Below are 14,440 nucleotides of genomic sequence, written 5' to 3'. Positions count from 1 at the left end.
GAGCACTACTGTCTGTCTCTTGACTGACATGGGTAAAGGGGAGCACTGCTGTCTCCTGACTGAGATGGGTTATGTCTATTTTTGTTCATCCCTGCTTGCTACTGAGAATGTGTATTACACTTTCAATGAAAAAATGTTTTCATAAAAATACAAAAAGAATCTGGGTGTGGTGGCGCACACCTTTAATCCCAGCACTCTGGAGGCAGAGGCAGGCGAATTTCTGAGTTTGAGGCCAGCCTGGTCTGCAAAGTGAGTTCCAGGATAGCCAGGGCTACACAGAGAAACTCTGTCTCAAAAAAGCAAAAAACAAACAAACAAACAAAAATTCAAAAAGAAAAGGAGAGAAGGGATGTTGGATAATCTGAGACAGTAGACTCACACTTTGAAAACTGGGTATTTCATTTCAAAATCTGGGCATTTCAAATAGTTTATGATTTCTTATTCTTCATGTTGAGACATACATTTAAAACTCACTCTTTCATGGCATCTGACAGTAAGCTGATGAGGCTTTGGGAAGTCAGAGGCAACCAGGGGCTGTCAACCTGCACATCCTGAACTTGAAGGCCAGTGGGCACCCTCTCGGCATTATTACAATTAGCCAGAAAATGAAACACTAAACATAGAAGCTCTTTGAAAAGTCTAACCCCATCTGCTACTTTTAGGACAAAAAAAAAAAAAAAAAAAAGGAAGGCTGAATTAATGGTCTAGCAAGCAGAGCCAAACAACTTCCAACCCACATTTCAAATATTCTCAAATGGCCTATCTTTTATAAAACAATAATTGAAAAATATCAACGTGGAACCAAATAGCTCCTATTTCAGTTTACAGACTCTGCAATATGTAGTCTCAAAAATGCATTAACAATAATCTGGCTCTCCTTCTCTGGGCGCACACATGAAATATCATTTGGCATATGGGAGTGAGTCCCATAAAGATGAGTCAAATAGTAAGCAAATGATCATTGCCTTGCATTATACAAAATAGAGAGAAGCCATTAATGCAGCATTCAGGTCATAAATCCCCACATCCATAAGCCAGCAAAATAAAGCATTAGTCCTCACCGCATTATCTCATCTAGACTGCCACATTAACAGTACATACTAAAAAACTCTTAATAAACATAATTTGTATGAAATACAGAATAGTTCAACTTTCCATTTTCATGTTAACTTGTGGCTTTTCAGGTTACTTAGTAGCTAAGAGCAGGTACCTAATGCCAATACTCAAAAGGATCCTCCCTATATATCAGGATCACTCCAACACTGAGCATGCTCAGAAGAAGCCCTATCTCAGACTTCCTACACCTTCAGCAGGTGAGAAGGCTGAACTAATGAATATGCAATTCAACAGCCCACACGATTCTTCTGGAGGCTTCGTGACCTAATATATGACCTAACATAGCAACTACTGTTCAGCATACTACATGAAGTAAATGCAGGGAATATTTGAGATCCAACTTTATAGTCTACATTTAAACACTGTTTTGCCTTATTATCTTGGAAAGACTACTCCATAGAAAAGGCTTATCAATACACAAGGTCCTGCTGTGGTTTGTATACACAGTACACAACAGGAATACAAAGCATAACTGATAATTACTCAAAAATGTGTATATGTACTATAGTATACCAAACAAATAAACATTTATTCTCAGACGTTTCCAAAATCAGCCAATAGACAAACACACATTTGTTCATAAAAATCATTTCACTAGCTTCCACATATCATTACCAACTTAACAGAGTCAAAATCTGTGAAAACCATGTGTGGGAAACATGATGGGCACTAGACATGTATGTAACTACCATGTAGAAGAGCCCTGCCTTCAAAGAATGTACAATCTGTTATGACTGAGTGGGAAATATTCCCCACCCAGTCCTGTCTTTGAACATTTGGTCCCAGGTGGTAGTACTACTTGAGAAGTCGTATGTTTTTAAAAGTGGAGTCTTACTAAGGGAAGTGGCTCAGTGCGGGGGTGGGCCTTGAGTTTTTATAACCCCACCCTGCTCCCAATCTCTTCTGTGATTCCCAACTATTTAGCCAATCATACAGTCCTGCCTCCATGATTGACTGTAAAATCTATGCCAATAAATCCTTTCTTCCTTAAGTACTTTTGGTCAAATATTTTGTCACACAATTAGAAAAACCACATAATCTAAACTGGGAAACAGAAAAAACAACTATTAAGAAAGGAAAATCAGGGTTAAGTTTTGTAGTATCAGAGAATCATGGATATTCACAAATGGTAGGGAAGAGGATTCAGAGGAAAGGTCTGCAGAAAGAGCTCCTATCTGACCTCACAAAGGCAGGAATAGTTAAATTAATGCAAGGCAAAAGCAGAAGCTTTCTGTCAGAAGAAACTATACCAAGGGAAGGAGGCCCGACGCAAAGTCAAAGACTTAGTTAAGAAACCACTCCCTAAAATCAGGCTGCAGTAAGCCTGCAGCCATTCTCCTAATTAGTGATCATTGTATGGAACCATCCCTGGGCTGGTGGTTCTGGGTTCTATAAGAAAACAGGCTGAGCAAGCCGTGGGAAACAAGCCGGTAAGCAGCACCCCACTCCATAGCCTCTGCATCAACTGCTGACTCCAGGTTCCTGCCCTGTTTGAGCTCCTGTCCCGACTTCCTCTGATAATGAACAGTGTGTAACTGTAAGCCGAATGAACCCTTTCCTCTCCAGCTTGCTTTCGTCTTGGTGTCGCATCATAGCTTTAGAACCCTGACTAAGACAGATGGGTAAGCTAAGATGATCCTGAATCCTGAGTTACAAAATAAGAACTCAGTTCCACAGCCATGGACAATCACTGACAAATTTTAGGTAGAGTCGCAGTACCTAATAGTTACTGTTTCACATGTTCTAAGGAGCTATCATGCACCATCATGTTAAGGTGTACTAACTCACATAATTTCTCTATAATTTAATATTTTAAAATTATATGCATATTACCAATAATACAAATGAGGCCAGAGACTCCCATTAGCTTTCTGACAATTAAATAAAATATCTAATCTTAAACTTATAAGTATTAGTAAAGAAAGATGAAAGCACATCCTTTTTTACTAGTTTTTGTTGAAGAACTCTGAACTTATAACTAAATATTTATCTCTGCACTGATTCCAAAATAGAAGATTACACTTACAAATTACTCTTTCAGAAAAAAAGTCTTGAATATTTTAAAACACAATTTAACTTAATTTATATATGTTTTAAGTCCTAAAACATATATATCAAAGCAAAATATTTAAAGAAGATTAAAGATTGAATAATTATAATTTAAGTAAGTTTAATATAGTCATAAAAATAATTCTACTAGTAAACTCTTTTGGAATATCTATTTGCACTTGACAGGAACATTGTAAACCATTACTAATTGATATTTTTTCATATGTCAAAATTTTGGAAACTCTTACCTTGACATTTCCCAATAATTGATGTAAAATCATCTTTTGCAGACCTACAAATATATGAGAAATAAAAACAATAGTTTTACCTAAGGACACCAATATGAGATTCTATGAAACACCTGAGATACTGTTGTCTAGACAATGCCTAGAAGTTACAGAAAGTCATCCCTCTGTCACATAGATGGTGGTTTAGTGTCTCAAATGGATTCTCTCATTAACAGCAATCTTCTCATTACAGAAATGGGACTAGGGCAGGAGCAGAGAGCTCCAACACAAGTGTGCTTAAGCACTGTCTTATGATATAGCAGGAATGCCTGTACCAAAGGCCCAAGAATCTGACTTAGTAAATCAAGAACAGAACCCAAGTAAGACTATTAATTAAACCTCCCCACATTGATACCATTAAGAACCACTAATCCACACCATATTACAAACTCTATCACACAGAAAAAGAGAGGTATAGGATGTATACTTTAATAAATCACAAACATAAATAGGTTATAATACATGAACCAGTGACCTGTATATAATCTGTAATCTTGAAATACATGGCATTGTAGTATAATTAGAACAAACTGTATGCAAAACAAAAACTGGTGAACTTTCTAGAACATAATTTAATAACATTTACCTAAAACTTTAATATCTATAGGATTTGACCTAGAAATTTCACTTCTACAAAGTTATTCCCAGGAAATAATTAGATTTATATAGGTATCAAGGAAACCAATACAATCTAACTTATAAAGAAGAAAAACACATCAAGTATAAAGAAATTTGTTAAGTTTTGCTGTGCACATCTAATGAAATATTATGCAATTATCATACATGACATGAAATGATTTCATATTAGATTAATTTCAAGGGTTACTTAGGGGGAAAAAGTAACATAAATTTTAAAACGTAAATTAAATTTACAAATCACAAGAGTATTTTGGAAATTGGTGTCAAATAGAATAAACAATATTATCTAATCAGAGAGAGAGAGGGAGAGAGAGAGAAGTACTAAAGAAGGTGTGTCAAAATATTAACAGTAAAATAGTTGAAGAGTCAAACAAGTTTCTAATTCTTTCTTTCTATTGAACTAACTGTATTTTCTATTATTTCTAAAGGGTCTATTAAGCATTGTTTTTTAAATAGTTTACAAAACTTTTAATATTTTAGCTATTTTCAAATGCTGTTATGACTACAGACATAAATACAGAAATAAATATCTAAGACAAGACACTGATCAGCTCCCACATGGAATGAGGCAAAAAGAACTCACTCTGAAACAAAAGTGACCTGACTCCAGCTCAATCTCTGTGACTGAGACAAAGGGTTACTGTTGCCCTTCCCTTTAAATAAAATGGGATGACAGCACCTCACACCACGTAGAGAAAACACTGACTGTGCATTGCTTTCATCCTTAATGTGATGGTAAGGAGTGCTGCTATTGTGCTAGGGAAGAGGAAAGCCAACAGAAACAATGGTTTTCCTAAAACATCATCCATCGTTCACTTTAGTTAAGCAAACTCTAGGGTGGGAATATTTACAAATGTCTTTATAAGAGTCTCTTTGTGTCTTTGCTGGGTTCTTTCACAACTTCTAATTAGTCCCCATATAAACAACAACCCACAACCATATGGAATTATTACTTCACTATTTAAGAAATAAGGAAACATTAACCAATTATAATTTGTAGCTGCTGGCAAATTACCAATTAAAGAGTAATTCACAAATTGTTATTTTATCCAAAGTCAGCCCCTAGCACAGGCAAGTTAAGGACAGCATCCTAAATGATTGACAGCATTTAACACAACACTGGAAAACTGCATCCCAAGTATTATTTCGAAAAGGGGGCCTACCTCTTAAAAACTCAACTGCTTCAGCTCTTCATGTCTCTTTTCTCAGTAACCATTCCCCATTTTAACTGCTTCCTAACAACAAATAATGACCTATGATACTAGAAACAACTCCCACACTTGAAACACCTACTCAGCATTACTACAATCACTACTGAGACAATCTTACATTGTACCTCGTGGTTTAAATAGGAAATGGCCCCTACATGTCCATGTGTTTTACCATTTAGTCCTCAGTTAGTAGCTGTGTCTGAAAACGTTGTAGAACCTTTAGGAGGTGGACGTTAACTAAAGGAAGTTAGTCACTGCAGGAAGGCCTGGATGTTATATAATATAGCCCAACCCACTTTCTGTTCTCTCGATGATTCATGACTACTGATGCCATAAGACCAGGCAGCCTCATGCTCCTCCCATCATGACTTTCCCACTATGATAGACTGCATCTCCTTGGAACTATGAGCCAGAATAAACTCTTTGAACCTAAGTTGGTCCCATTAGGTAGTCTGTCTTGCAATGTTTAAAGTAATTAAAACATAAATGTTCTTCACTATTGTAGACAGAATGCAAGTGGAACAAAAAAAGCAAGTGTCTTTAAAATTAAAGAACAGCCCAATATAGTGGCACACATCTGTTATCCAAGCAAAAGGATTACAAATTCTAGGCCAGCTGGAGATCCTATCTCAAACAAAACTTCCAGAACAATCGCTGCTGACAGAGTTTACTTTGGGGAATTTACTTTGCCTTTTTTCATTGCTGATCATTCCTCACTTACTGGGAAACAATTCCTTTTTGGTTACTGCAAAGTCAATACACGTGCTTATATTCATTCAACAAAAGCAACAGAATACCAGCTTTGAGCAATGCTACATCCCCATAATTCCCTCTTACTATCTGTTCTTCATATTCCTCAGGCAAAGACCACATTTATTCATTACGTGTAGACTATTAATTTGTATTAGTTCATGGAAATAGACAAGTGGAGAGTGATGTTTTTTGAGGGGAATTGATTGAGCTACATCACCAGACCAATATTTGTAGAAATATATCATACTGAGAAAAAGAGACTATCCCTAATTATAAAGAAAACACAATACAATCAGAGCTGCAGACTCTCATTCACTCTATACTCCTGGTAGATGGCACATGGTGGAGTCATAAAAAACAGAAGTGCTAAAGGTATAAGAGGGATGAACCGCATCTATACCAAACCACAGCATGGCTAAAACACAGAACTCAAAACCTGAGGGGAGAAGAACAGATCTTGAATTCTTGTACAGGGCATTTAACCACATGTGCCAGCTCCTCATTTTTAAAGTCCAGGATGATCTGCACAACCTCTCAGACCTGCCCGGACTCTGTGAGTTACCAGGAATACACCCAGCCATGGCATTAACTTACCAAGAATAACAGTAAGGGTTCTCAATGTTACAGGTGTTGTGGTGGGAGGCATTCCATACACAGTGTGCTCTCAAAGGCTTCCTGGTGGAGCTATTTGCAGACCAAAGTTTGTGTACACAAAGCTTTTGCAATTATTCTTTCATCAAAAACTTGTATTAATAAGTTCCATGGAGCTTGAGTCAAGCTCTACATCCCATACCTCAGTACCTTGATCACACACCATGCCCTGACTGATATACCACAATCACTTCATCCGTCTTCTCTTTCCCTGGGAAAGTGAATGTTGTCTTCTGACTGCTGTGTGTAAGTAAGGCACATACTAAACGCTTGTTTCTCAAAGCACACTCACAAATCTGAAACAAATGAGTTCTATCAATCCCTGCAAAAAATACAAATTTAAACACTGCCAAAAAAAATTCTTAAAGAAGTCATTAAAAAAAAAAAAAAACAGTAACACAGAAGGATTCATATAGCCACATTGGGTTAAATTACTTAGTGTGGGAAGACTACCATCATTTTCTTGGTGGCTTGGGTGGACTCAGAAAATCTCCCCACATGAAGCCAATGTCTGATAGAGAAAAGACCAAAGGCTGAGATAATCCAGTACTGCTTAGACACATGGGAAGAATAACTAGACCAGCAGAAAACTAAGACCAGTGTGATAGCAACAGAGTAGGTACCAGTACTGCTGTAGTCAAGAACAATGGAGCAGCAGAAAAACATTTCCATTAGTATCTAAGAATCTTTAAACCTCTTGCCCTTAACTTTTCTCTTGTTTGTGCATGGTGTAAATGCCTGCATGCATCCACATCCACATATGTTTAGGTATACACATGTGCATGTGCAGACCTACAACTGACAACAAATATCTTCCTTATCAGCCTCTGCCTTACATGCTGCACCAGGGTCTCTTGTTCAGACCAGAGCTTACATTGTCGATATGGTTAACCAGCTTGCTGTGGGGATCCCATTTCTGTCTACCGCAGGAACTGGAATTCCAAGCAGAACTCTGTGACTATACAGTTTTTTACATGGGTTCCAGGAATCCAAACTCCACTCCTCTAGATTGCACAGCAAGCTATCTATCTGCTCAGCCATCACCCAAGCCCTCCACTTATATTTTGACAATCAATAGGTAAGCTTTGCCTAAGAAAAGGGAGAGAGACCCTCAGTATTAGAATATTTAGTGTGTTGATGCAAACTTCACAACATTGCAATTACTTCTGAGTTTTGTCTTTATTTACGTGGATGCCAGAGTGAGTTCATGTGCACCATGTGCATACACGTACAGATGGAGGCCAGAAGGGGCATCAGATTCCCTAGAACTGAAGTTACAGGACGCAGTAAGCCTCCAGGCAGGTCCTGGGAAGAGAACCCAGGTCGTCTACAGGAACAAGAAGTGTTCTTAACCACTGAGCCATGTGTCCAGCCCCTAGAGGTGTATTTTAGATGAGAATAAATCATTGAATGTCACCAACAGATGTCCAGTAATCATGCCACCTTGGTCTTTCACAGACCTATAACCATTGATTGACACATTTGTGCCATTATTGCAAAGCTGTCTGGCTTTGTTTTATATCTTGAGATACCTGACATTGCTCTAAACAGTTGACCCACCAGCAGTAACTAGTCAAACAAGTTAGTTCCAGACTTCTAGAATATTATCTTCATTTCATTAAAAAAAAATCATTTCTCAGGCGTAAGCAGAGTAAACAGAAAAGCACAAAGATGAGCAAACCACTCTGAGGGAGCATCGCCTCTAAGTTAACAATCAACACTTTACAAAGTTAACTTGTAGAAAAATTCCTTCAAATACACCACTTTGGAAAATATTTCAAGTCTTATTCCTATGTATAAGTAGTAGTCTGTTTTTGTCAAGACATCTTCCATGCATAGGGACACATTAACCTTACCTGATCTCCACACACTGATCCTGGACAGCAGCCAGAAGCTTGCCATTGCTGCATGGGAGACAAGGAAAGAAACCCTGAGTGCTTGAGTCTTCAGCATGCACACAATTACAACACAAACAGGTTTTTTAAGTTCTGCTTTCATTATCTGCCTTCTGGTTTGACAATTAAATTAATATGCAGGTATAAAATCATAGAAAATGACTTAATATAACTTAAATCCCTATGTTCAAACAATGGCCATATGTAACAAAGGAAATTTAATAAAGATCAAGAATGAAAGCTACAAGGACCCCCAAAATCCATGTCTGTGTTGTAATTTAGACAAAAATGCAGTTAGAAGAGTTTTAAATGGATTTTACACATACTTACTTTGCAAGTACCAAATGCCAGTTTATCTGTTTATTGACCAAGCGAACCAGTCCATCAGGAAGCAAAAACGGAGCAGGGCTGAAACCACAACATAACAGTTAGCTTAAAACTGAACTACGAAAATCATATGGAAGAAAGTAATAACTACATCTATAGAGAGAAGGTTTGATACTAGGATATAAATTTTGAACATTAGTAACCTAAATCCAAAGCTACTAACTTGACATCTGAAATTGTAATGAGGTGTTTGGGATAAACACCCCATGGTGTACTAACAGCCCATACACTGACCAACGTAGCCAATTTCCTCATTCATCTCTTCCCTATTAAACTGTACATAATCAGAAATAACAACAAACACATGTGCACACACACACATATACGTATATAAACATATGTGCACAAAAAAAAATGTGCACATATACAGACTAAAAAAGAACTAAATAAAAAACTAACAACAACAACAAAAAAAAAAAACCCACTGAGCAAGTAGTTCTAGAGGAGATCAAAGGTCTCTATAGTAGGACTATCTTATCTCCAGAATTGTTAAGTTTAAGGTTAGCAAAGAGCTACTACAAACACTGCCAAATGCAGAATTTTATCACTTTATTAGACTACTTATTTCCCTGTACAAATAAAACTATTTGCACAAAATATAAGTTGAGATATTAATTTGAACATTGTAGCAACTATATAAGCAATTACTGGAGAAGTCTGTGAAAAGCACATTTTAAACCAGGTTTAAAAAGTGTTTTATATCATCACCCTCTTTAGAGCTGAGAATCGCACCACAGCTGAACATAACAACACTCAAAGAATTCAAAAGCATGCAACAAGCAAAATCTGAAGAACTAACACACAGCAACTCAACCACTGACCATAGCTGATGTAACAATAAGAATACAACTGTTCTTATTGTTAAGACACATACAACACACGGATCCAACATACGGGCATTTCCTAGGCAGTTGAGCCCACGTCAGAGGAATCAGGGGTCATCAGGAGATGATCAGTATTGAGTAAGGGAACAAGAACTAGCAAGTGTACTGGGGTGTGTGGCATCAGCTTACACCAAATCCTTGAAATCCTAATCTAAAAACCAGGTTTGCCTGGATGTCAACATCTCCACCAGAATCAGATATTAAAACCCTTAAATAATCAGAAGACAGTAATCTTTGTAAGAATTGAAGGCTCACCTGTACCAGATGTACTGACGAAAAAATAACAGATGATCTGGAATAAAAAGAAACACTTGTCCTTTAACAGTTATTTGTAAACAACTTATAAAATAAAGCCAACCTAATATATACTATAACTTTTACAAGATCAGATAACTTTTTATATTAAAATCTAAGTTTGCCAGGCAGTGGTGGCACATGCCTTTAAATCCAGCACTTGGGAGGCAGGGATAGGAGGATTTCTGAGTTTGAGGCCAGCCTGGTCTACAGAGTGAGTTCCAGGACAGCCAGGGTTACACAGAAAAACCCTGTCTCAAAAAACAAAACAAAACAAAATCCAAGTTTATGGTTTTTGAAACACTAAAATATTTCCCAACTACAAAATTTTAAAATGTTTTGAGATGTTAAATCAAGCCATTACTAGAAATTATAGTAAATTGCCCTTTAAAATAAAACTATACAAAATATAAATCAAGATATTAATTTGAACATTGTAGCAACTATATAAGCAATAACTGGAGAAGTCTGTGAAAAGCCAATTTTAAAAGGGTTTAAAACTGTTTTACATCATCACACTCTCACACACTCTCCTCCTCCTCCTCCTTTTTCTTCTCTCTCTCTCTCTCTCTCTCTCTCTCTCTCTCTCTCTCTCTCTCTCTTCTGCACTCTCTTATACACACACACACACACACACACACACTTCCATGCACGCAGCTAGGCATACACCAAGGGAGAAAAGTCTGAAGAACATCATCTCTAAGTTGCAAAATAAAGAAAATTCTATTAAAATATGTCGATGTTTATACTTTCAATTTTTTCTACAATTATTTTGATCAGTTATATATTTTTTCTAAATAAACCAAGACTTCATTTATGATTATAAAAATCGAATACATTAGAACTTATATAAAATCACAGCTAGCCACAAATTTTCTATTTCTTTAAGTTGAATTTTCTCTTCATAAGGAACTCAGATGCAGCATGAGGACGGCCTTCAAGGCCTGAAGGCAGGTAGTCACATTCCCAAAGAAAACTGTGGCCAAGTCCCCACAGCTAACCATTACAGCCGAGGGCTGGAGAGCTGCCTCAGGGCTGAGGAGCACTGGCTGCCCTTGCACAGGACCTAGGTTCGGTTCCCAGCACACTCATGATGGCTCACAAACACCTGTAACTTCAGCTCCATGCGATTCTACATCTCTTCAGATCTCCATGGGTTCCGGCACACATTTGGTACACACGCATGCATGTACTTAGGCACACACACACATACATACATATAATATGTAATAAATAAATGTAAAACAACACTTAACTTGTCAGCTTAGAAGAACTATATCAATCTGTTAATTAATATTATAAAGTCCTCGTGGTTCAATAAGGCTGATGCTTAACTCTTTTTCAGACTCCTCCTGGTTCATAGGTAAAGTGCATAGTTGTGAAAGGAGAAAAACCTGTCCACAAACTATATAATACATAAAATGCAAGGCCTCTTTACCTCTGATTGCTTTTGTGATGATGAATGATGCACCGTGCTTTCGGTTGCCTCTGGGCTAAAATAAAATAAATAAATAAATAAAAACTTACAGTTGAGAATTTTATAATACTTGAAACATTTAAATTTATACTTCTCTACTTATATCCAGAGCATTGAATACCAGCATCAGTATTTTAAAACTTCTTACAGGTTGCAATATGGACTGTGTGTAGTAGCAATAAGAGTGAGAATTATGTTTATAGATCCATGTCAGGAAGAACACCAAGGTGAGGTTAGAAACAGTTTCCAAATCAAAACACCAATGAAAAGACAAGGAACCACAGGGGCAGAGCTGAGCTGTGTCTAAATGGTAGAGAACTTGCCTATGACGTTCAGGGGCCTGGGTTTGAACAAAGACAATACTAATTGCCCAGTCAATGCAGTCTATAGGGCAGGCACAGAGACCTAAAACAGATTTCACTAAGAGGAAAAGTGATTACCTATTGTGTATCCATGGAGACGATGTTATTAACAAAACACAGATATGTAACTACTACAGTAATTAGAGTCCACAAACGTAAACTGAATGGCACTGTCTGTAGAATAAAGAATAACAAATACAGTGAGTAGAGTGCTTTCAAGTTCTACCAAGAATAAAATGAATAAGTAATCAGTAAGAACAGATACGTTACTCCCTAGGACGCTCGCTTAACAAACATGAAGGAATCATCAGGGGACAATTTGGCACAGTGGAGGGATATAAAGTTGATCCCAGGCAGAGCTTATAGGGCAGCAGCTGTAGGAAACAGATGTAGAAATCAATAAAGAAGACAGATAAGAGAAGGCAGAGGACAACGAGGTTTCAATATAAGTTGACTCCGTGTTGTTGTTGTTTTTTTTTTTTTTAATCAGCATATAGTGCTAAGCATTCTGAGACAGTATTACGGACATTTCTGAAATGCTAGATATCTTTATCCAACTTAAAGGCAGCAGCAGCCTCTCAATTTCATCATCTACAAAATGTCCACGTCACTCACTAGAAACCGAAACGAATAACAAATATGCAGATTTTTGCCATTACAAGACCTAATTGAAGACAAGTAGAATAAATACCCAGAAGGCAAGGTAAAGGAGCTCAGTGGGCCAGATTCAAGAGTCGTTAATAAAGGTTCTTCCTAGCCATGCTGCTTCCTCAGGGCCTAACACAGGGGCATGCCAGGCACTTGATACGTGTATGTCAAGTAAATGGGCCTTGGACTCCTGCTTTCACCCTATGACCCGAAGGAAACTAGTAAGGGTCCATAAGTTGGCAAACACCACAATTTTGTCTCCAGCAGAATTGGAGAACCGCTGCTTCTTTCTCTCCACTCCCTTGGCATTCTACTCAGCCAGCACTTCTGGCTTGGTAATGAGAAACGTTCACTGGATTGGCTATCTCTCCTCCACACTGCAAGTTCCATGAAAACACTGTCTCTGAATGCCCAGCAGCCTGCACCATATCTGGGGTCTGAGTGTGTGTGTGTGTGTGTGTGTGTGTGTGTGTGTCACACACAAAGAGAGAGAGACAGAGAGAGACAGACAGACACACACACACACACTAGTAAATGCGTATTACTGAGACTTTTAAAGGACGATAGAGTCCTGCGAAATTCTCCCGCCACAGGTAACAAGATTACAAGGCAAGTCCGGATATGACAAGGACCTAGGGAAGAAGAGTGACACTGTGACCTGTCGAGAGGGTGACAGCCTGAGTGGGGATACACAGTCGAATTCGGAGCCAAGGCTGACTATAGACACCCTTCAGCGAGCCCTGGACCCGGCAGCCCCGCCGTTGCCAGGAGACAACACAGCTGCTATCCCCGCTCCACTTGCACAGCGTGGCACCTCGACGTGGCTCTACACGCCCCGCGCCCGCGCCATGTCTACAGCCTTAAAAAGAGAGCCCGGCTCACCTGCACTTCTGTCTCAGGTGGCCATTCGGTGTTGACCAGCAAGTCATAGAGAATCGTCTCCTCCTCGTCCGCAGAGCCGGGACTCAAAGCCGGCGCTGACTCGGGGGCCGCCATGTTGGCCGGGAACAGAGTGGTGGAGGGAGGGGCACTACGGGGACTCGCGCGGGTCAAACTTTCCCGGACGCGGCCGCTGGTGATTGGCAGAGTAAAATGAATTAAGTGCGGAAAGGGAATGCTAAAATTGACAGAAAGGGAATGCTAAACTTGACAGATCTGTGGGTCTAAGACTGGCCTTGTCTTGTCTGAGATATTTGGACCCTGGTCCAACTTTTTGCTCATTTGTGCCTGAAATGAGTCAAGTCACTGAACTTTTCTTACCCAGTCAGCTTCTACGAAGCTGCAAGAACCTCTCAGAGTGCTGGTGTTCATGTACAGATTCTTCCGCAAACACAGAACGTGTTCAGACAGTGGACTTTAAATGCACCAAGGGGTTATTCAGTTCACAGGAAGGGTGTTTTAGGCACCTAGAAAAAAACAGTGAGGCTGATGAAGACACCCTGTAACAAGCAGAACTTGTCAGCTGTGTAAGAGAGGATGTCCTAAAAATCACCATACAACATGGACTAGCCTCAGACCCAGTCCTCCTGCCTGAGCCTCCCCAGTGCTCAGAGTACAGAGATGTGCCTTCAACTACAGGTAGGAATTGGGTTCACTGGAAGTCAGGAGAGAATATTTCAGTTAGGAGGTACACAAGACATAGGAAGATTAAGTTGCAATAACAGACAGGGTGAATAGAGAGGCCAAGCTGAGAAAGGGTGTGGAGGACAATAAAGATAGGGCAGCTTGAGGATTCCCTAGAGGGGAAACTTACCTCATTTGCTTGCTCGTTTATTCATTCATTCATG

At 38.8% G+C, this 14,440-nt stretch overlaps 1 protein-coding gene across 4 annotated transcripts in view; it reads right to left on the bottom strand.

Annotated features, from left to right (window-relative positions):
* The window catches only part of Nbas (neuroblastoma amplified sequence), a 295,155-nt gene extending 281,488 nt beyond the window's left edge, over positions 1-13,667 (bottom strand). For 3 of the 4 annotated variants that reach the window (XM_029484416.1, XM_021178925.2, XM_029484417.1), the window contains exons 1-6: positions 13,536-13,663; positions 11,605-11,659; positions 10,128-10,164; positions 8,932-9,009; positions 8,563-8,610; positions 3,414-3,457 (exon numbers count right to left, since the gene is read on the bottom strand). In XM_029484416.1, coding sequence (XP_029340276.1) covers positions 3,414-3,457; positions 8,563-8,610; positions 8,932-9,009; positions 10,128-10,164; positions 11,605-11,659; positions 13,536-13,649 — 376 coding nt within the window. In that variant the 5' untranslated portion in view covers positions 13,650-13,663. Of the gene's footprint in view, positions 1-3,413; positions 3,458-8,562; positions 8,611-8,931; positions 9,010-10,127; positions 10,165-11,604; positions 11,660-13,535 lie in introns of all 4 variants that reach the window. The other variant, XM_021178926.1, reaches the window with a different exon arrangement.
* Positions 13,668-14,440: the final 773 nt, after the last annotated feature.

The sequence above is a fragment of the Mus caroli genome, chromosome 12 (assembly GCF_900094665.2).
Source record: "Mus caroli chromosome 12, CAROLI_EIJ_v1.1, whole genome shotgun sequence".
NCBI classification, from domain to species: Eukaryota; Metazoa; Chordata; class Mammalia; order Rodentia; family Muridae; genus Mus; species Mus caroli.
This window is presented reverse-complemented; position numbering and strand designations above follow the sequence as displayed.